The 23,534-nt window shown below is 40.6% G+C and overlaps 1 protein-coding gene across 1 annotated transcript; it reads left to right on the top strand.

Annotated features, from left to right (window-relative positions):
* The first annotated feature begins 3,455 nt into the window (after positions 1-3,455).
* LOC101166135 (phospholipid phosphatase 3) lies at positions 3,456-21,558 on the top strand. Its single transcript, XM_023957496.1, has 6 exons — positions 3,456-5,104; positions 16,729-16,886; positions 17,004-17,290; positions 17,416-17,473; positions 19,739-19,915; positions 20,085-21,558. The coding sequence occupies exons 1-6, from the start codon at positions 4,900-4,902 to the stop codon at positions 20,187-20,189; spliced, it is 990 nt and encodes a 329-aa protein (XP_023813264.1). The 5' UTR covers positions 3,456-4,899; the 3' UTR covers positions 20,190-21,558.
* The last annotated feature ends 1,976 nt before the right edge of the window (positions 21,559-23,534 follow it).

Genomic DNA, 23,534 nt, shown 5'->3' with positions numbered 1-23,534 from the left:
AAATTAGGCTGCTGCAAAGTTTTAAAAATGAATAATCAAACTGAAGGTGTAAAGAAAGACTGCTCCAAATAAAAACAATGTCAGAACACTGAAACCTGATTTAGTTTGAGAACCACATTCTTCTGCATTATTCTCTTTCTACACTAAAACACATTTGCCTCATGGATCCACCACACTGATTCATTACTTCACATAGGATTCTTAAACCCGATGACTTCTGCACTGCCTTGCATGATCTCAGCGAAACAGATTACTCTATAAAAGTTGGAATGATGAAAAGACTTTCACTAAATGGAAGTCATGGGAGCTGCAGACCACACGCACAAGCTGCTGACATGAGAACCAGATTCCTTCAGAGGCATTTTTTCTCTGCAGCTGCTCAGCTACCAAAGCCACATAAAAGAGCAGCTGCACTCCTCAGGTGTAGAGCAAAAAAATCATCAGAGTATTTCATTCAAATGTGAGCGACCCAGATGTATTTCAGCATTTGGAAATGTGATTGAATTAATCCTGAAAATCTTACCAAACCACGCTGTCCTGCTGTGAAGAAGAGGCTGAGCAACACAATCTGGATTATGGAAATGACGGTGGTCCACAACAGGAGGATGTTGAGAAGAACATGCTGGGTTTGTTGTGGCATCGTCCCTCCGGTAGCGGTATTCAGCGGCCTCAACTTGGTTGCAGGAAGACAGCTGAAGAAGTGACGAATCTACAGGTCTTTAGTTTCCTTTGCTGTGCACCCAAGCAGAGAGTGTTGACTTCCTGAGCTCACTGCGTGCATATGATGGGGATGTGTTAATGACTGCCGGTGTTTCTGCTGTGCTACCTACAGATTAAAAGGCCAATCCAAGTGGTACTTTCCCATGTATGTTCAAAAAGGCAGTGAGCAGGTCCAGATTGTACTCTGGGGGCTGGCCCTTTTGTCTGACTCACCACAACTACCAAAAAAACAAACAAAAGAAACAAAAAAAGAGGAAAAAGACTCGACCAAGGAGTGAAGAATGAAGTGAAGAAAGATCATCATTCAACAATCACAACTGAGCACGTAGATGAATCATACTTCCTTATTTATCATAAGACTCCCGAAACCCAAAAACACTTACCCTGTTGTTTTTTGTTCTGTTTTTCGCCCTTAATTGTTTCAACAGAGAAAATAATAAATGATGTGCTGACATTTTTCTGTATCTGGAGAAAGAACAGAAAGTTTATCGCAACTTGTCTGTCTTCGTTCTGCACCAAAATATTAGATCAATATGTAAACAGGTGGTTTTGGTAGCCTTTATAGTCAATTGATACAGACATCTCTCAGAAAATTCAAATAGAATTTATGTCATTAAAATAAAAAACATTTTTCATAGGACTAGTTATTTGTTATTGTCTATTTAGAAACACACTTTAGGAAAAGAATGCAGAAATGACAAAACTCTTCTTATCTCATAACTCACCTCACATTACAAGGTAGATAAACAAATGTCAGAGAATGCCACAAACATGCTGTTTACTTGCTAAACCTGTTGAAAATTCCCACCTGCACCTAAATTACAGACCTGGTTGAGGTCAGTACATGTGGTTTCACTTTTTTCTTTTGTTCTCTGGGGAAAGTTTCAGGGCAAAACAACAGAGTGGCGTCTGTTTCAGGTATGTATCATCAGTGTTTCGAGGACTCGAGCAAAATGTAATGCCCAAAAGGGAGACACCTTTTGAAACTCTGCTGATCAAGTAACACAAGTGTGTCAAGAAGAGTTATTGACAAAAACACTGCAATGACACCAAACTGTTCAGTGCATGTGAAATTTGACAACGTCAAACTGAAGCAGAACAACACTCAGTGTACAAAAAAAAAAAGATCAATTTGAATAGCACTTAGAATACCCTTCTGCTCGCTTGACTAATTCAAAACCTTGACGTAAAAGAGAAAGAAAAAAAAAGAAAAAAAATCACACCAGAAATTGTAAAGCTTATTTCTGCTTTTCTGGGTGATGTCATTCTTTTCTAACCACACAGCGACCTTCTATAGATTAGACACAGCAAGCCCTGTTATGTAAACATCTTAAAAAATATTAAAGCCAAATATATTTGGATGGGAGTAGTTGTTATTTTTATATTTGAGATGCATAAAGTTTGCAATTATTGTTACAAAAAAGGAAAAAAAAAATTACCTGTTCCTTACCCTGGTCTGTATCGAATGATCCCATATGATAGAAATACATTTTTGTACAGATTAATTTGTGGGGATATTCAGAAACATCATTGCTTTCATATGGTGTGCTTAGTTCCTCATTTTCACCAGCTCTCCAAATTTAACGATTTACCGCCATCTAGTGGACGACTGCTAGAAATTCGGTTTGAAATATTAAACCATTCATTGTCAAAAGCAGAACATTTCTTTTATTTGCGCACAACAGGAGTTCCATAATAAAATAATTAAAATAAAGATATACATGTTAATTTTTTGCATCGCAAATGAATTAATTACAACGCATTGTTCTTTATTATCAAATGACAGTAACAACTAACTAATGAACTAATCTATATATGTGTTGTAGAATGACTATGTGTATGTGTGTCAGCAGCCGCCTGTGTAGGAGGAAGGAGCACACACAAGTGTGTTGGGGGTCCGTGTTGATTCTTCTGCAGCGGGCCGCTCTCGAGCTGCACTCTTTTACAGACATATTCTCAGAATATTATATATTGCCCGGTAATAAACAAGACTGCAGACACTTTGTCACTTTTCCGGTAGCCATGAAGCCTGACACCAGTGAAGAACGCGGGGCAGGAGGCTCTGCCTTTGTTTATACAGACACTTAACTTTGCGCTGCACAAAATGGTTCCTAAACAAAACATGTAGTGACATTCATCGAAATCTAAGTGCGCGTTCATGTTTGGTGTTACGGAGCTAAGGAGAACAGTAAAAAAAAAGGTTTCCCCCAGAATAACACTGACTGATTCTTTATTAAACCGCCCTGGAGTAGAGCTGTGAAGGTGTGGGATTTTTGATCACCGTGGTGAAGCAGCAAACGCAAAATCCATTGTAATAATTAGAATGCAGTAAATTTGTCGTATTTCCTCGCAAGACGGAAACTTTGGTTTGAGAATGAGGATGTGCATGTGCTGCTGAAACCGTGCGCATGTGTGTAAGAAGAGGGAGCGGGTGCAGCGCAAGAGGGAGTGAGAGTGCACGCAGTCGCAGGGAGTGAATGAGAACAGTAATAAACGCTTTCCCCCAGAAGCCCTTGAAGTCTGAACACAAGACTAGCAGAAAAAGTAAATTATCAGCAAAGATAAATGTGTTTAATTTGTTTATTATAGTTCCAATCACGCACCATATGCAGAACTTAAAAAAAAGAAAAGAAAAGTGCGGTGATGCGATTATTGTCACACCCATAAATAAACCTTATCGTTTTAATGTCTTCAAACTTATTTCTTTTGCTTACATCTAAAAAGAATGAATGAATGAATGAATGAATGAATGAATGAATGAATGAAGGAACGAAAGAAATAAAAGGCCATTTTTAAATTTGATGGTGGGTATAGTTTCTTTATAAATTAAAACTTTATTTAAAATGGGTCTGATAAATCGATCAGATCCACTTTTTGGGCGTTAACAACTGAGAAAAGTCAACAGGTTGTGTAGAATTGTGCTTTGGGGTTTTTGCTGTTGAACATCTGAAACAGGGTATTTGAAATAAACAAACAAAAATAAAATGTACTTTTTAAAATTAACAAATTTACAGTTTGCAATCAAGTGCAGTTAAAGGACAATCTGTGTCAACAACCAAATTCCAGTGACCTAAAAATGCAAGATATTATAAGATGAAGTAAATTGATCAATTAAATTATTAAAATAAATAAAAGAAAGAAAGAAAGCAGTGACTAAAGCTCTCAGCAGGAGGCAGGGTAACTCCAAAAATGTCTACCTTTGAAATTAATAGAAGTTAATCCAGGGAGACTTCATTGGTCCCTGTAGTTAAATAGTAAGAGGAAAGGGTTTTGCAAATAGAGGAATTTTCCGTTTGTGTGTTTTCACCTTCATGCTTTACTGAAAAGGTCAAGTCCTGCGCATGCTCAAGATTTACCAGCGAACAAATGAGTTAATAATTCAAATAAAAAGAGTTTCTTTCAACAAGAACGGTATACAAACAAGAATAGTAGTTTTGTAAATAAATAAACTGAACGAGGACTTCTCGTGCGTTTGCCCTTGCTTTTAGTTTGGCCTGTCCGCAGACCCGCAGGAGCTGCGGGAACACGTCCCGCCGGGCGCGCGGGCTGCCGGATCAGTTAAACCTCAGAAGACATCTGAAAAGGGCAGAAGCAGCCAAAGGGCTGCGGGGGCAGAAGGACCGACCACGCACTGAGCTTCGGTCCCATCGATCCGCATTGATCTCCGCGTTCTGCTGACTGACTTCTACTGGTTGCACGACACGGGCGGAAACTGACTACCAAAATAAAGGTCGCTCAAATTCAACAACAAACTAAAAGGGATTTTTTTTATTTTGAAAATAAAAAAGTCACAAAGTTCAATCGCTAATGTTTTTTTTCTTTGGCAACCTCTGAGTAAATAGTACATAGAGGTGAACCCAAACACAAACCCAGGACGATATGCTGAGAAGTTTTTTTAGAGGATCGTTGGTGTGCAACACCCCCTGAGGGTTCGAACCTCCGCTTTCCTGTTCTCTTGCTCATTGATGACAAACCCTCCTACCACTGAAGCGGGTCGCTCGTCGGTCGGTGATCGGGGTCTCCTGCTGTCAAACTTCAGTCAGATGACATGGATTTGTTGCAGCGACGCGCCGACTAAAAAACTCTGGGAACTTCTGGAGATCTGGAGAAAAAGCGGAGCAACTACTTTCCTTTTTGGGTCCTCTTAAGTTTTCACAAACTTTCCTTGAGTGTGAAAACATGCAAAAGTTAAATTCCGGCACGCACGACAACATGCTGCCCCGGGACGCAGAGCTCCAGATGCGGCTAGCTGACAGCGGCGGAGCCGCGGAGGGGAAGGAGAACGGCGCCGGGAAACAGTTCCTCACCCGGCCGGAGGAGGAACGCTCCTTCTGCACCAAAAGGAAGATGCTTGTTGTTTTGGATCTTATTTGTTTGCTAGTTGGTAGGTCCACGCCGTTTATGTCTGTAATCTATAATCCAAATTGTTATTCCAGCGTTGCACAAATCATGTCAAACATTGAAATGCCACCTCAATAACAGTCATTTATATTAATCTGCACTTTTTTTTTTCTCAATGCAACATCAGTTTTACGAAAACAAAGTTATCGGCACTGGGCGGGGCTGGGTGAGGGTGAAAGTGGATTTTTTTCTTTTTTCTTTGCAAATTTCCAAACTTCCACATGAGTTTTCCAGAAGTGAAATGGAAAGTGTTCGAACGGAAGAAAACATCATCAGTTCAAGTTTCTCTGTTGCACGTGGGGGCCTTTAGGGAGAGCCGGAGGGGGTGGGGGGGGGGAGGAGGGCGGAGAAGGAGGGAAGGAAGGAGACTCAGTTGGCAGCAGCAGAGTTGTCCCGGGAATTCATCTGTTCCCATGGTAACCCGTGAAGTTCCCGGGAGAAGAACGTGGGAATAGGGGATTAAAGCACACCGCGTGCTTCTGTTCTCGCGCCGAAAATGAGCGCTGTTCCCTGAGCCCGTTCCCCTCCTGCACTGCAGGATTACTGCATATTGTCGTAATTGACCATGCACAGTATGAGGACCTATGAGGAACTATGGCAGATGCTCGTAACCCTCATTTAACAGCGTTGCTTCAAAATAACTATACTAATAACTTGTCACCTGATGATACATTTTAGAAAAAAAATATTGGAATATATTTGGAAAATCTATTTTCTACCATTTCTGGGTCAGGTAAAGGACTTTCAAGTGTGAACCTGCACATCAGAAAGAAATCACAGGATAACTTGATTATTGATCAGTCAGAGATGAAGAGTTTGACTTTAATCACACTTAAATTTCACATCCACAGACTTTAGATTTGGCTTGAATTTTCAAAATTTAATTATGATTTTTCTTTTTTGTCTGTTGACACTGCAGTTGCCACTGTTGTTAAGTTGTAGCTGCATGAAAGCTGCTTCTATGACAAATGCATCAAAGTAATGCTAATAATTATGTTTTTTATACAGAATTTTTATGAAGGCCAAAGTTCTGCTATACTAATAATAATGAAGAATACTCTCTTTGTCACTGTACGCATATTCAGATTCCCCCTATTTGTAATAATTTACTGCTCTCAGTCAAGTACATTTGATTAGAATAAGAAAACATTTTAATTATGACTTGCAGAGCAAAAATCCCAGTGCAACTTTCTGTTGCTATTAACTTAAAAGTAGGACTTTAGTTGCACAAAAGTACAGTACAAAAATAAAGTACAGTGTAAAAAAGTACTTGTGAGTCATTGATTCTGCAAGTTGTCCCACTTTAAAAGATGGGAGGTCTATAATGTTTATCATTGGTACACTTCCACTGTGAGAGTCAGAATGTAAAAATAAGAACCCATGAAAACTCTCAGTGTATGATTTTAAAACTATTTATTTATGTTATGGCACAGAAAATAAATATTTGTATTTGGTCTTTAACAAAAGTTCACCTCAGTACTTTGTACTGTAACCCAGGTTGTCTCACACTGTAGGTGCTGTTTTGGTCCATTCTTCTAAGCAGATCTTCTTGACAGATGTGATGTTTTGGGGCTGTTGCTTGGCAACATGGACATTCAACTTCCTCCACAGAAACTCTTGGACTGAAGTCCACAGACTGGCTAGACTACTCCAGAACTGCAAAAATACTTTTCTACATAGCCACTCCTTTGTTACCTGGTTGATGTGTTTGTTATGCTAAAAGATCCAGACATGTTTTATCCTCCTTGTTCTCAATGCTAGACGGAGGTTTTTGCCCAAAATCTCACCATACTTGGCCTTGCTCATACTTTCCTTAATATGGATAAGTTATCCTGTTCTCTTTGCATAGAAGCAGCCACAAAGCATGATGCTTCCACCACCATGCTTCACAGTGGGTTTGGGGTTCTTGAGATGCAACTTGGCATTCCTCCTCCTCCAGACACGACATTTATACCAAAGAGTTCCATTTTGGTTTCATCTGACCACATGACTATTTCCTAATCCTTCTCTGGATCCTACATGGACTCTGGAACTTTAAAGAGGCATGGGCATGAACTGGCTCAAGCAGGAATACCTTTACAGCTCTGCTCTGCATTTGATTCCATGATGACGTAGCATGTCGCTAATAGTAACCTTAGTTGCTGTGGTCTCTTCAGATCATCGGGTTGTGTCCTTGGATTGGTCTTGGTCATGGTGCCAAGTTCAAACAAGACTCATTAATACAAAAATAATTAACTAGAGCACAGAAAAGGTTCTAAAAGAAGTAATAGGTCTGTCTCTTGCTCGTTTTTGAAGTCAAATATTTTTCCCCACACTATTACACAAGTAAATTCTTTAAAAATCGAACACACGATTTCCTGGATATTACATTCTGTCTCTCACAGTTAAATGATGTCTATGATAAACATTACAGACCTCTCTCCTCTTCCTAAGTGGGACAACTTGCCGAATGGTGCCTGCCAAATACTTTTTTGCTCCACTTTAAACACATTATTTACTTTCCATTTCTGTTTGCATCCTGTTGTGAATCGTCTCAAATTTCTCAAAGACCTGATGGTTCAGTTTGATTCTTTTTGCTTCTCATGAAGACAAAATAGGGTGATGTAAATTTGAAAAACAATGTCTCAGATGACGAAAACATTGACAAGAAGAATATTGTGCAACTGAAAGATAATTCATATTGACAGCAAAAGAGAAGTAGAACTTGTCAAGGCAGACTGACAGGTCTCCCATTCGTTGGCAGTTATAGGAAATAACGAGGCTGACAAAACAACAGTGAGGCAATTATTTTTGATAAAAAGTAATTCTTCAGCTCTGCAGGTATGCAGTTACTATTTAGCTGGCACACTCCTCAGTGGTAGTGGTTGTTGGTTTTTAAGGCTGTCAGCAGCAAGTCGTCACCAATTTATCGTCACGATGTTTGTTTCCATCTGTGTGCATTGTGTGTTTTTTATACAAAACTGCATACCTTTACCTTACTTATCTACTCTGATTGGACAACAATGCAAAATACATATTTACCCAGCAGTTTTTTTTTTCTAAGCTAGAATAGATTAACATTAACCCTTGTGCTATCCTAGGCACTTTAACATTGGGAGTTGGGTCATCTAGACCCACTAGACAGTGCGCTGAACCTTTTTTCCTCAATGATTTGTGAACCTCACTGGTGTCCATGGATTACATGACATCTTTCCACCTTTATCCACCTTTGTCATGGTAGGGAGAACACGTCAATATAAGGGTGGGGTCATCCAAGATAGCACAAGGGTTATGTTAGTGTCTACTTTTTCTTTTTACAACTAAATTATGATTTTCAGTTCTCCAGGAATGAAGTTGAGACTGCTGCTGGCTGTCAGTTTGCTAACTCTGTCTACACAATCGTTCCCTGAGTACCTACATGTTTTTCTCAATTGAAAAGCATACATTTACACTCATCACTTATTCTTTATTGGCATTCTGTCAGAGAAAGTGGTGTTTTGGAGTTGATGTCCAGTGTCAGGCTACTTAAACCACATCTGTAAACACTCCCATCATTCTGATTGTATCCTCCCCGTCTGTCCTGGTAACCATCTCACTTGTTATCAGCAAATGTCTGAATTTGACTCATCTGTGAGCATTTTTGAGTCAATGGGAATCTTTATTATAAATGAATTGGGCCCTTCATCAAACTCAGACTTCTTTACCCTGACTCACAGCATTTCCCCTAACAACACCATCATCAGATTCTCACAGGCAGTTGACCTAAAGGAGCTTACTGTATGTGTGGAATTTTACCCCGAGGCGTCGCAGTAATTGTGTGATCTGCTTAAGAGACACTGTGGTTTTTTCAGCTTTTTTCTTGGAGTTTATTTCAGATTTATTTCAGAACGGCAACACAAATTGGTATGAAGTGGTATTAAAGTCTGTCTGTCTGGGATGTTATTACCTGAGGCCCTGTCTCTGTCTACTTGATCATATTGTTGCACAACATGGGACTCTTCAAGAGTTCATAGATTTAGGAATCGGGTGTTTGAGCATGCGTGTAATGTGTGCTTCACAAAGTGTTTTTCTGAATCTGTCCATGCACAGTGCAGAACACAAATGTCAAGTGTTTGCTTGCATGTTGAAGTCTGCATTTCTGTTAGAGCTCAGTAGAGATTTCAAAGACCTGACTAAATCTGTTCCCTGTGGCTGAATCTAAGATTTAGGGTCCAGACACCCAGGGGTCAGAAGACTGCTGGGTGTTGTCTTTTGAGCGTGCATGAACACGCTAGTCTGCACTGTTGTTTCTCCGTCTATCATCCCCCCAATAAACCCTACTATTGCCTCTCTCAAGGATAAGCAGGAAATGAATCAAGAGGTCATTTCAAAACCTGCTATTATCTTATTTTGAAAATAGTGGGATTGCCTCTGGGTTTAACCTTCCTCCAAAGGGGTTAATTGCCAAACAGTCTCTTCTTCACACATACCTGATGTGCACAAGATGTTATCCTAAGTTACAAAGGGTGGACCTTTGAGTTAAACATTTGACAGCTTTGATTGGTTTGCCATTAAACGTGATAAAGTAAACTATTGAAATGGTAAATATTTGAGCAGAGGAAGTTTCTGTTTACATTGGAAATGTTGCTGGATTCAGTTGATCATCATGTTGTGTGAAAGTGTTTCAGTTCCAGACATGAAGCAGCATGCCAGGACGAGATGACTTCTATCTTGTTTAGTGATCAGAACTCTAAAAGAACTCTCTTTCAAGCTTATTTCTTCTTCGCCCGATTCTCTTTGTCCTTGTCTTTTCTTTAAACAATCTTTATTTTGGGATTCCATTTACCCGTCGGTGTAGTCAGGTGCTCAAGTGTGTTTTGTGTTATAGATTTCCACGTGTCTTTGTCTAACAGCAGGTTTATGTTTGAGAGTTCTGTTTCTGACAGGAAGAGCTGAAGACAGAGTGAGACGGCAGGAGGCCAACACGCCTCAGCACGCTTGTGTGTACTAGCCAAGGAATATTTTATTCTTTGTGCATGTGTGTGCGTATGCGATGTGTTGATTTATAAAGTGCATGTGCTCATGTTGGAATGTGTCTGAGTCATAAGGTGGCTAATACAGGAACTCTACTACAGCATGTGCTTTTTGTTTGTTGACAAAGTTGCCGGTGCCTTTTCTCTAAACCGACAGAGCGTTGGCTGAAGTAATGGAATACAGTGATGCGCGGCAGCTGAAGAGTAAAAATCATCAAATTTCCCTGATATTGAAAGCAACCCATGACCTTTTTTTCCCTACCCACAACTCTCTTTTGTTTGACGTCATTGCATAAGATCAGATGCGCCTCATTTTTGTGGGACCACGTGGGCCTAATTCCTCTCTGCTTTGTTGTTTTTCTTTCCCCTTATTTCCGTGGGCTGCAACAGAAATCTCGTGTGCTTTACGGCTCAGGGACAAGTAGCAACCTGAATGAATGAGGAACCCTAGGGAAGGATACGGATTGAGAGAAGATTTACAGTAGTGGTCACAGGTCATGCTCAGGGGGCCTGAAGGAATCCCGTGCAAAACTACACGTTCAGTCTTGGTGAAGAAGTCAGAGAAGAACAGTAAATATTCCGAGACCAAATAGCTTCAAATGCACTTTTAATGAGACAGCTGCAATCTTATCCTCGATGAGTGTTACATAAGTGCTTGGGGTAGTCCATAGGTATTAGCCATAATGAGTCAATAAGATGTGTGTAGCACTCTAATCCTCAGAGCTCATTTGCTAGAATAGGCCGGGAGAGGCTCAGCATCAGATTCTCCTCCTGATTTCATCCTCAGACAACAGCTCCACCTTTGTGCCCATCAGATCTAATGACCGATTGTCTTTAGTCTATCTCCCAGAGGAAAACTTAGACAAACTCTCTTTGTGCGGGTGCATGTTTACACATCATCAAGACAAAAAAACACATCTTGTGGTTATATCATAACTTTCCTGATTGAGACATCCCTCCAGTTATCATCCTCTTTGATGTTTGTAGAGTTCTTCTGCACAAAAATGTAGCAGCATCAACTTTTCCCATGCTTGAATGAGACCCTTAACCTAACTATTACATGCTAATTGTGGCGCCCATGAAAATCCAGACCAAAATTGTGTTTTATTTGACACTACAGACTACATCCCACACCCTCATCTTTACTGTCATGCCACAAAAATCCACTAAACTCCCTTCAAAATTCCAGACCACATACCTTTATACATCTGCTGAAAAAAAGAGGTAGACAGACAGCCCTCATCTAAACTCACCACTCATGCCCTGAGCTCCTGAGCTGGGTGCCAGGAAGCTGGGCAGTGAAGTGTGGAGGAACAGATGGAATTGTGGGATGCATGTCTTCTCTGGGCAGTCTGAATAGTAACTATGGAAAAGGGCTTGCAGGATCTCTCCTGCTGGACTTACTGAAGCAACATGCCAGCAGAAGACCCACCAGGCTGGCATAAAGCGTCTATGTGAAGAGTTTCCACATGGGTCTTTGCATGTGTACAGGAGATTAGTGCATGTTGATAAGTGAAGCAATGGTTGTTTGGAGCCCAGCTGCACCAGATGTTCCTGACGCCAGATTGCAAAAAAATCCCCAACTGTTGTGGCTTCTTGGAGCCCTTTTGTCTTATGCTGATAAATCTCTTTGTGAGGCTATCAGGGCAGACAAAATAGACACGTCAAACCAATGACAGAAGAAAAAGAAGAGGGTGTGACTCAGTTATGGAGACCGGCATCCATGTTTTTTCTTTCTACCTCTCTATTCCCTGGATTGGAAAGATCAGACAGACTGTGCGGTAAAGCAGGAACAGAAACATGTAATTCTTTAACTGGGTCTCTTTCAGCTAACAGTTGTAATCACAGCCTTGGTGCAAATGACTTAACCTCAACAAAAGGTACCTGCTCTGCCTTTCACCCCAACAATCTGTGTTTGTCTCTGCATTTCTTCTTAATTTAACCCTGCACCATGGCTTATAACGTGCTGTTTCAACTGTCTCTTCTGCAAAGCTTTCTGTGGCCTAGTTAACTCAGATGACTGAAACAAGGAAGGCATTTGATAAAATCTTAGATCAAGACTAGCTTATACAGTCATTTTTGTGGCTTTGAAGTATTTTTTTTGTAAAGTGCATTGCACAAAAATTACAAATCTACCCCCACTGACACACTCAATAAGATTGTCAGACAACCTTTTTAGGGTAAAACTTCAATTTTCACAAATGTAGATTGTTTCCGCAATTTAAAAAAAAAAAAAACAAAAAAACACCACATGGTTTCGTTTGTGTATCTACTGCTGTCTGTGAGCATATTTATAGACCCACTCGATCACATTTTTATCTATTTTAAAAATGTTCTCTGTAGTCTTAAAATTCTGATTGTGTCGCTTTTAGCCAAAATCACAAATCCTGTGTTTTTCTTTTATCTAGGACATAGTTCTGCAAAATTCTCCTCTTAGTTATGGGTGGGACTGTTGGCGTGGAGCAACCCCGCCCCCCCTTCCCTTCCCTATTGCTCAAAGCTCTCTGTTTACATGCTCTTCTGTTAACTTACAGCCCTAACATCCCAACTTAACATTACCAGTGCAACAAAAATGACAACCAATATCGGAGCTATTCAGCTGTACAGTTTAGAGCCAGATGCCAGTGCTTGTGGCCTGCCCAGTTTATTTTTTACATGACAAATACGCTCCTTTTAAAACAGAATTTTGTTCATTCTTCAAATTATATATATATATATATATATATATATATATATATATATATATATATATATATATACTATTAATACATATGTGTGTGTGTGACATTCATCATGAGTAAAATGTCACAAAATCATGTTAAAAACAGCAAAAACACAATTATCCTGGTAATAGAACTTTAAAGGTAAACAAGTAGTTAAAAGCTAACTTTGAGAAGTAAACAAATGAAAACCTTTCAGACTGCTGTGAGGATGGACCACCCTATGGGGGCGTGACAAATGCTCATCCACGCTGCAGCAAAGTAAGTTGTTGACGGGTCAATCAATGGGCAAATGTAGTTCAAAGCACGCACAGTCAATTATTATCGGGTCTGATGACGCAGATAACCAGTACTAATGGCTTGATTTACTGTAGCTTTTGACTGCGTCACATCAACCTGAGTATGGGTGACATATTAAACTGACAGAGGGGCATTTATTTAGGCCTTTGTTATTGAAATAACTTTTTTCCCTGTGTCTCTAGGATTGTTTAATTCAGTGTGGTTTATGGACCCTAGCAGTGGTTTATTTTGATGGATATTTTTCTGTGTGTGTGTGTGGTTTGTTTGACCTATCTGTTAGCTTGTGGTTTGGTTGAATCCAAGTGTGGTTTTTATGTGTATACGAACGTGTTGAGCCTATGTGTGTTTGGGGTATTTTGCCGGTTTAGGAAGGGTTGTGTTTACAGAGTGAGTCCCAGCAGAGCCCAGATCTCTGACCCTTGCATTCCAAAACCACCGCTAATCGCCTCCGTCTGCAGAAACCTTTGCTGCATCTCTCATCGGCCCATATCTTCAGTGTGCGCCCACATCTGTATATGTGCCCTCTGCCCCTTTTATCAATATTCTAGGGGTTTTTCAAATATCCCCTTTGACCTAGTTCATGAGTTTGACACTGCATTGATCACAAACTGAGGAACATCCACATGTCGATTTAGATTGCTGTTTTTTCTTTGCATTTTTACTGTCATCTCATTTTGTTTCTTCTCATGGTGAGCTCATTCTGGGCTGGGCTCATAGATGTGTAAATTAGAACCAGAAGACTTTCTCAGAGGCACATATCCCCTCTTCTCCCTTTTCTCCCGCCTCTTCCCCCTCCCCTTTTTTCTGTCCCTTTTGACTGTTTGAAAGCATTCCTGTTTTTGAATTTCAGGCCGAGCGAGCAGCACATTTTGGCTGGGCTGTGTGAGCCGACCCACTTTCCTGCCTCCTTTTGGGTCCCCTCTCGGGCCCTCCTGCCAGCGGATGGCTGCATCTCCTTTAAGCGTGTCTTGGCCAGGTGGAGAGGTTTGCTCACAGCTGCCTGACAGATGATGTGAAAGTTTGTGGAGGGTTTTAGTGGCTTGTTGTGAAAACAGTTTTGCTGTAATGGTGAAGAGTTTAGACAGAACTCAAAAGCTTGTAATTTGAACGGGGTTAGGGAAAAGTATAACTTTACATTGTAAATTCTGTTGAATTCCTTTTTTTTTTTAACCCTTTTTCATATTTAAAGCCACTAAAGGAATAACTGGTGATGGAGCTCAAAATGAGGTTAATGTTGTTTAGCAAGTGTATTTCATTTTTTTAGTCACTATTGGGTCAGGCAAGTTGCACCTCATGCAGAAGTGGGAGTACATCATGAGCCCTGTGTATCGGCAGGCTCTGGGTCATAAAAAATGCATCTATCTGGCTCAGCACTTCATGACTCCCATTAGACAATTTGAATTGAAAATCATCCTTCAAGCAGTCCGTGTTCACAGCGTAAATGCAGAGTGTCCGGGCTTTAATGGAAGCCCTATCCATTATCTCTTTCTGTCAATGCAGCAACATATCGATCACTGAGAGAGAGGACTGGCCCTATTTTACAGACTGACGAGAAGTCAAAGAGGAGCTCTTAACGGATTAAATAGAAAAAAAAACATCTCTCCCTGTTAGCCACTAATCTGACCTATTAACATTCGAAACACATATTTACTGTCAAATCCTGAATTGAATCAACAGGGGTTATGTCTGAGCATCAGAAGTAAAAGCAACTCCCTTAAAACTATTAAAAGCTGGTAATCACTCTGGTGTTAGTTTTTAGTCAAATTACCCATTTTTCTTGTGCTTCACATAAACATAATTCAAGTTTAATGCGACGCTTTCCAACAAAAATAAGCCAAATCTAAAATTTTGAATTTCAGACGTGAGCATCAAATGAAAGCAAAGCGTTTTCAGTTAAATAAATTAAAATAGATGTCAACAATTATGTAAATTAACATGATTTATGTCAAATCCAATTGAAAACCCTATTATGATCCTTTTTATTAACTGTATTTGGAGGTTTCATAAATTAAGATTAAAAGAACATTGGATTATTAATGTCCTTTTTAAACAAAGGATGGAAACCAATTTGACATTTGAAGCAAATAATAATAGTCTGAGCATGTGTGTGTGTGTGTGTGTGGTGTGTGTGAGTGTGTGTGTGTGTGTGACAGACAGAGCTGTCAACGTGGCAGCTGGAAAGAGTGAGAGATCAGGGTCGGATGGGTCTTCTATCTGTCTCCTCTCTGTTGACGTCGCAGCCTTGGTTGTCTGCCTGAGGCCTGTTTTCCTGTCCTCTTTCAGTCCTTCCTGTTCATCTTTCTGTTTTGTCTTTCCATCGGGGCAACTTGACATCCTTTTACACCCACTTTTGTCACTTGTAAAATGTTTTGAATCCAAATCAAAGGACAATGCTTGACTGTAATCATTCAAATGCTGACTGTGTCAGTGAAGCGCTTTGTTTTCCTGCTAGTTTAATACCTTGGTTACAGTATTTGTTTTAACTAGAACTGGGATGGTTAATGTTTTACTAGAGCACTGAATGATGAGAAAATAATTGTGGCAACTGAATCAAACATAAAAATATTGCAGCTTTGAGTGGTGTGCTCCATTGTTTAATTTTTGCTTGTCGTTGGTCAAAGTTGTCACAAAAAAAGACATGTTTTTTAAACCATTGTTTGTATGCTTGATGTTACTTTGTCCTGGTTTTCCTGCAGAGTGCTCAGTCACGTAGTCTGAGAGATTTACTGGCAAGAGCAGTGCTTTGGCCTGGGTGCGTTCCAGCCAGCCAGCAGGCTTCGGATGAGAAGGAGAGGCATAGAGGTTAATGATTAGTCCCATGTTCTCACTGCATTCCATGGGGTGACAAGGGGACATGGGATAAGGGACTGGAGAACGGAGCATGCTGGGCACGCTGTCGCGTGATTTTTGGCTGTTGGTTGGAAGTAAAATGGAGAACTGAAATTGTGGTCAACCTCTCGTTTATGAGGGTAAACAGTAACACCACATCTCCTTTTGTCAATTAAATATTAACTTCTATCCAATGAACTTTCATCGTCAGACTGAGAGGTCTGTTTGTTTACCCAAGCCAGACCTTGACCTTTTTCTGCACGATAGTGAGCTTTTATAATTAGTGGCCTGCCGGGAATTATAGCACGGCTTAGTAAATGTACGTAGAGATGTATCAAACCATTAGTCGTCACTTTTTCCTGGAAAAAAGCAGGATTGTCTTAGTGTTTGCACATAACTTTATGACCCTCTTTTGTCCCATAAAATATTCTTTCTTGTTTCACTTTTGAGTTTCACCTTTTCACGCCCATGTTCCCATAAATCAATGATTTAGTTCTGTCAACACTCTCTTGCTCCTGTGGTGGAACCAGCTATGAGAAGAATGCTCGATCCCCAGATATCTGCAAGTCACGTACCCAAATGAGCTGCACATGATATCGCTACCCAGCTTATTAGGTTGCATCTCATGACAGATGCATGGGTGCCAGAAGAAAGCCAGCATTATTCCACTAGCAGTCTCCATATCTATGAGTCTCTATCGTCTTGTGATCTTTGTTGCACAAGCCGCATTCCTCATGATATTTTTTTTTCTTTCACCATACCATCAGCCTCCATCCCATTTTTTGCGTGTGAGTTCAAGGCAGTGACTCCGTACAAGCGAGGCTTTTTCTGCGGTGACTCCAGTATCACTTATCCATATCTGGAAAAGGAAGCCATCCCCGACACCTTCCTCATCGCTGGTGGCATAACCATCACCGGCTTAACAGTAAGGCAGCCCAAAATCAACAAAACAAACTCTAAAAAAGTTTAATCTTGTATTTTTGAAATAAAACAAAGGTGCTGTGTTACTGATTTTATTTCTTATTCTGATCCTTTTTTTTAGATCGCAGTGGGAGAATGCTTCCGGGTTCGTTTTCAAAGGGTACGCTCGCGTGCTTTTGTCCAAAACCATTATGTGTCCTGCCTGTACAAGGAACTGGGAAGCTTCCTGTTTGGTTGTTGCGTGTGCCAGTCCCTCACCAATATGGCGAAGCTGAGCGTGGGTCGGTTGCGACCCAACTTCCTGTCAGTCTGTAACATCACCTATGCGTCCATCAGCTGCATTCCTGGACAATACGTCCCCGACATCACCTGCAAACAAACAAACCTGAAAATGGTGGAGGAAGCGAGGTATATTTGAGTCCATGCGAATTTTTCTGCCTCATGATGTGCATATTTATGGGTTGGGTGTATGTTATCTTAACCCGTTCAGTTATTAAGCAACCTTTAGCTTTTATTATGCTCTTCTCTTACAGGAAGTCATTTTTTTCAGGCCACGCATCTTTTGCAATGTACACCATGCTTTATCTGTCGGTAAGTTGCATTTAAGTACATTTTAATCTTACTTAAGTTTGAAGTCCCACTCCCATCATCTTTTGATCAATTTTAAAGGTGTTCCCAGTGGTCCTTTCATTATGATTATGCCTTTTTTTAAGCCAAAATAAGAAAACTTGTGTCATTTTCTAGAACATAGTTTCAGCAGCTGGATGGCTTAGTTGGCTGGGTGCAGGGGTGGCGCACAAGAAACCAGAGTTCACTTCAAGCGTGGGTCCTTAGGAAAGACCTTTCATGCTACTGCCTTACTATACAAAGGGGCCCCTGTGTCGGTCCCCAGCCCGAATAGCATAAAGGGTTGTGTCAGGAAGGGCATCCGACATAAAAATCTCTGTCAAACCACCTGTGTGAATTAGTAAAAAGCTGATTCGCTGTATGTATGTATAACGGCATATGCCGAATAGCGACCAATCTTTTCCAGGACAAAGTTTCTGAGAAGAGCAGGAGTTTATTAGAAATTTGCCTCTGACTTGTGGGGGTGGAATTGTTGGCATGGAGTAATCCTGCCACGATTTCCCATAATCCATCTGTTAACATTCTATCCTGCTAGCTTACAACCCAAACCTAACATTACTGGTGCAGCAAAAATGGCAAGCAAAATCAGAGCTACATTTTTAAACAAGATGCTAGTTTAGACGAGGAAAGTTAAGAGGTACATCGATCCATTTGTCTGAATGTGAATGCATCAGAATGCTTCAGAAGCTTGTACCTAGCCGATTTTAGACTTCACAGCTACAACCTTTTTCTAAAGGCCTTTTTTCGTCTGCTCCTGATTCACAATGATGTGAATAAAGAAATACTCTGAAACGCAATCCTAATCATAGTTTCCTTTATACCCAAAAAACAATTTTCTTTAAAAGGTTTATGTCGTATATTTGCTGTTTCTGAAATAGTTTTTGATGATAAATATTGCGTCTCGTCCTTCACATTCTATGTGAATGTCACACACTGGACCCTACAGGCCACAAAACACAGTCTGACTGTTGACTATGCTGAATAAACCTAACTCTTAGGACGTGCAGTTGAATACTCTCACTCCTGATTGTGAGGGAGGAGACGTTGGAGAGTTGCAGTTCTCTGCAGGCATCCTGCTTCAAACTGAAAGAGTTGGTGAGACAGAGAGATGGTGGTGGTGGTGGTGGTGGTGGTGGGGGGGGGGGGGGGGGCTGACAGAGAATGAGGGAAACTGTTTTCCACATGGAGCATGAATAGATGAAGGGACTCCGCAAACAGAGGAGGCCTTGTTGTGGGGCTCATTTGGAGGATGGGGTGGAGGGCTGACTATGCCTGCTGTGAGATGGACAGGCTTCTTTTAGCCGTAAACACCCTCTCACCCCCCACCCCCCACTCTCACCCCCCGCTTCTGTCCATCTTTGTCCAACGGTACTGCCTACTGGACATGGATGCTTTGTGACAGTTAGAGGGATACAAAAGCACGCTTTTATTCATAAGTTTCACATTCCTTGTGTGTTTCCCATCGCTAATCCTAAACAGATAGCTTCCAGAAGACTAGAGATTTTACCTTAAAAAGCGAACTGTTTTTTTTACAGGCTTTAACCATCCTTTTTTTTTTTTTGCTAAAGAAGCCAAAATAAAACATATTTTCTTAATATAAAGTATTAACCAGGATGAAAACTGAAGATGTGCCCTGAAAAACCCGATGGCCTCAGTCTTTGTAACTCAGTTACTCTCCTCTGTCATACCAATGAAGCCCCTATCGCCCTTCCCCTCAACACACACACATACAGACACCCCAATTACAAACAGCTTCACCCATAGGTTGTTGCTTATTAATTCAGTGGCCTGCAGGAATACTGAAGAGCCAAACATGTGCCACCTGGATCGTGACCAGCTGCTCTGTAGAATGACACCTGTTCTCAGGTTGGACACAACCTGCCGAAGGATGGCTTCACAGCAGGACCGTACGCTTTGCAGTAATGATGGGCCCACACAGAAATGTAATGACTTCATGGAGCACCTGCATCAGTCTTGCTCTGTGACCTCAGATTTCCTGCTGGAAAACTTTCGCCTAGTGCTATAAAGTATGGGATGAAGATGAACAAACTTCCCTGAATCATATTATACTCCTGTTTCCCCAGAAGGTTCTCATTTGCATAACTTGTTTGTGGCCACAAACATTCCTTTATCTTTATCTTTGCAGGGCATACATTAACAAACAAATATTCTGGTACATAAATTCATAAGCGTCTGAGATGATGACAATATCTGTCTTCATTTTTGTAGTTTTACCTGCAGGCACGGTTGTTGTGGCGGGGAGCACGACTGTTGCGACCACTAGTGCAGTTCCTTTTAGTGATGATCGCCATCTACACGGGCCTGAGCCGCATTTCAGACTACCGCCACCATCCGACTGACGTCCTCACAGGCTTCATCCAAGGGGCGCTCACAGCATACTGGGTGGTATGTCCACTGTAGTCCAAAAAATGCATGTTTGTTTTATCTGCTTTCTGTTGATGAATTTAAATGATAATTGGTGATACTTCTCACTTTAGCCTTTATAATGTGAGTGACCTGACAGCTTGTACGGCTTGGATGCATTACCTGACATGTCTTCCATTTGTGTCTGCAGGCTTTCTACATCTCCTCCATGTTTAAACCCTGCACTCGTCCAGGTCTGTCTCCCACCAGCATGTCCCTGGAGAGTCCTCTGTCCAGCCAGCAGACCATGTGCTAGCAAGTGGACATAAATCTTTTCAGGAATCCGAATATTCCGGAAAGACGGACTGCAACGCAAGGCTGAGTAGGAGATAGCAAAGCGAGACAATTTAGATATGAAAAGAAGGGAATCATTCCAGGAGGAGGACAGTACAATCTAATGCATGCTTACACATTTTTGGTCACATTGACACACGTGCAGACATATGTTCATGTAACATTGTCACACACTCACATGTGAGAAAAAGCACATTTGGCGGTACGTGAAACCCGTCCTTTTAAAAGAACTACATAATAATGTTGTTTTGTATGTAGAAAAAGAGTCTATATTTCAGGAGGATTTCTAGAAGCTGCTAACGTTGAAAGTCTCCAGTTTGATCCTAATCCCCTCAGGAGTGGAGGCCTTTATGAAGGGTATTTATTTAAAACAACCCTTCATAGCACACAACTCATCACATCTTGGTTTGGGGTGATGAGATGCCAGGCTCTTCTTTTTTTTTTTTTTTTTTTTTTCTCCTCTGCCTGGAAAAGCAGCAGCTGTGAGCTGAGACCGTTGGATCTCAGATGCAAAGACAGCTCTATACAATTCATCAGATCTGGCAGAGATGACCATCAGGAGCTGGCTTCAACAGACTGCCCTACAACACTTTGACTTAACTGTAACCTGTGTGTGTAATCACTGAAAAAAAGCAGTATTTGAGCTGTTATACAATGCTATCATTCTTGTTTGAGTAATCGAAACAGTGAGTGAAAGAAATCTGACCCCATTCACTGCCACTCTTCTGTACTAACCACTTTCACTGCGTCTCAGAAACGGAGGCTTGACTGAATTTTTGTAACCTCTGACTCTTGCCCCGGTACTCCGGTCTCTGAGCCGCAGCTTGATTAATGCTACTCTGGCAAGAGATGCATATCTGTGACCTAGCTGCCCTCCTGCACCCGTACTTAATAGCACTTGAACATAGATAATGGAACTTTGTAATTATGATCAATATTATATATTTTCTCACAAGTTGGATTAATCAGTGTTTATCTCTAATGTCAGACTCATACACTCTTTTTTTCTTCTTGGTTTATTCAAACTGAATGTAAATAGTCATTTCATATACCACACGGAATTTCAAGTATTAGTACCAAGTTTTGGACAGTTTTTGCGTCTTTATGTTTTTGATGCATTGTCTGTTTCTGTTGTAACAACTAGACTGAGCCACAGATATTAGAAGATATCAGAAAAGCTATATATATATATATATATATATATATATATATATATATATTTGTTTTGTGTGTTCCCAGTTGTCGTTCGTTTTGTCTGTGAATGCCGCAATGGCAAAAATAACCACTGTACTCAAAAAACCAAACCATTAAAGTGAATGTTGAATATTTTACACTTCTTCTGCACATTTTTATTTTATAAAAAGAAAATGTCCAATCCTGTCTAACAGTAATATTAAAAGTCTTTTAAAATGAAATGTTAGCAGTCTTCTAAAATAATACTGTTGTGCAATAAAAGTTTCATGACAACATTATGAAATGACAAGCAAAGACTTGTTACAATGTGTAAGAGTCAGTTGAGTGGGATTTGGCAGAAAAAAAACAACAATTCTGATAGAAACATAAAAACTCCTTCTTTGTGTTTCTTCAAAAATGTGCAAATTTCTCACCCAACCAGGATGCAGAAAAACCTTTGAGAAAACATAACAAACACTTCAATCTGAAATGCTGCAAGGGCTTCCTTTGAGTTTGTGTGCTTTCTGAAAAGAATTTGAGGTATTTTGTTGATTTCATTTCCTATGAAATGCTTTGTTCATAAATATATGTTCCCTTCTTGTTGTATTTTAAAAAAATGTGACAAACGTTTAGCATATGATGCACACCACAGGAGCAGGAAGGGGATTCTTTTTCTTTTTACTATTAGCTATTACTATTACTATTTTTCTATTAGCGAAAATGCTTGGTGCAACATGTCAATTGGTGAAGGTTTGGTGATTCTTGCTCTGGCTTTTTCTTTCACAGCTCTATACCGATATATGAAAGACTTGGTGGCACAAAAGTCCGGCTGGGCATGAACTATAATTATTAATTTCTCCTTCACGATCAATTTTCAAATGATTGGCACTTCTGTGAATTGAAAGGGACGCCATCCACTGATTGGTCTAAAGTTCAATGGTTTAATCCATTGAACGCGCGTCTTGTACCTAGAGCCTGGAAACGGTTGTAGAAACTTGCGTAGCTAAGCAAGAGTTTTGAACGCAGGAGTCCAAAATGTATGTTTACACAGACATTTCATTGGAAATAAATGCCAAGAGCGGTGTGAATGTACAGTAGCTTGAGACTGCTTTTTTTTCATGGTTTTTCCATGTTGTTGTTTCCCTTGACTGTCAGTTCTCAGGCAGTAAACCACTTTTCATTTTTGGGCTCCGAGGCCCCACTAGGAGCAAAAGATATCCTGACTGAAATCAGATGTAAACACTAAAATTTCTATTTTTTGCACCAGGAAGCTTTTACTCTGGCACTCTCCAAACTCCCTTTCAGCTGAGTCTCACCTCCTTCTCCCCTTTTTTTTCCCCCTTTTACGCTTTTCCTCACTTTCTCCCTTTCTCTGCACTCCTTTTCAAGTGCAATGGAGCATGATGGGCCATTTCAGAGGGTCGTGCTACCATGGAGATGCTTAGTCTGATACAGGTTGGGACGTCTGAGGTATTTTTATTTTGCCCTTTGCAGTTAACATCCAGGCTTGAGCAAAAGAATAAAACTCTGCCAAGATCAGACAAAAAGAATGAAAGAAAAGGAAAGAGAGGCTTAGTTATAACCGTGCGTGTGAGCAGGAAAAGTGATGCCATCTTGACAGGCAGGCGCCAAGCAGCAGCTGGCAGAACAGATGGAGTGGCGGGGAGAGTCAGGGTTATAGGTGTGGGGTGTCAAACGTTGGAAAGAATGTGATCGTAGTTATGTTTTCTTTTCTTTTATTGTAACTAAGGAGGCACACTTCATTCCAATGTATGTGCGTGTGCTTGTGCGACAGGTTCCTGTTTATTTTCTGATTGTCATCGTCTTAAGTTTAGGTGTGTGTGAGTGAGCTGAACTGGAGTAAAGCTCCACTGAGCTCAGTTTACACACCCCGTCAAACATGACGTCTCGTTTACTATGTCAGTGCGGAGTGCTTTTACTAACCCTGTGGCCCAGATGACAATGAATGGAAGTCAACAAGAACAGGCAGATTCTCAGTGTTTAGATTACCGGGGTCGTGTCAAAAGGCCTCCACTGTTTACACTGCTGTGATTCTGCACACAGTGGAAGTGGAACCACAGGACTCATTTAGAATGAGGGGCTCTTTGAACTCTTATCTCCACAAGTGAAAGCC

The sequence above is a fragment of the Oryzias latipes genome, chromosome 8 (assembly GCF_002234675.1).
Source record: "Oryzias latipes chromosome 8, ASM223467v1".
NCBI lineage: Eukaryota > Metazoa > Chordata > Actinopteri > Beloniformes > Adrianichthyidae > Oryzias > Oryzias latipes.
This window is presented reverse-complemented; position numbering and strand designations above follow the sequence as displayed.

Bases quoted from the DNA above. Each gene is read 5' to 3' on its own strand.
- LOC101166135 (XM_023957496.1), top strand. From the start codon at position 4,900: ATGCAAAAGTTAAATTCCGGCACGCACGACAACATGCTGCCCCGGGAC. The intron at 16,887-17,003 runs GTAAGGCAGCCC...CCTTTTTTTTAG, and splicing joins TAACCATCACCGGCTTAACA to ATCGCAGTGGGAGAATGCTT. The intron at 19,916-20,084 runs GTATGTCCACTG...TTGTGTCTGCAG, and splicing joins CGCTCACAGCATACTGGGTG to GCTTTCTACATCTCCTCCAT.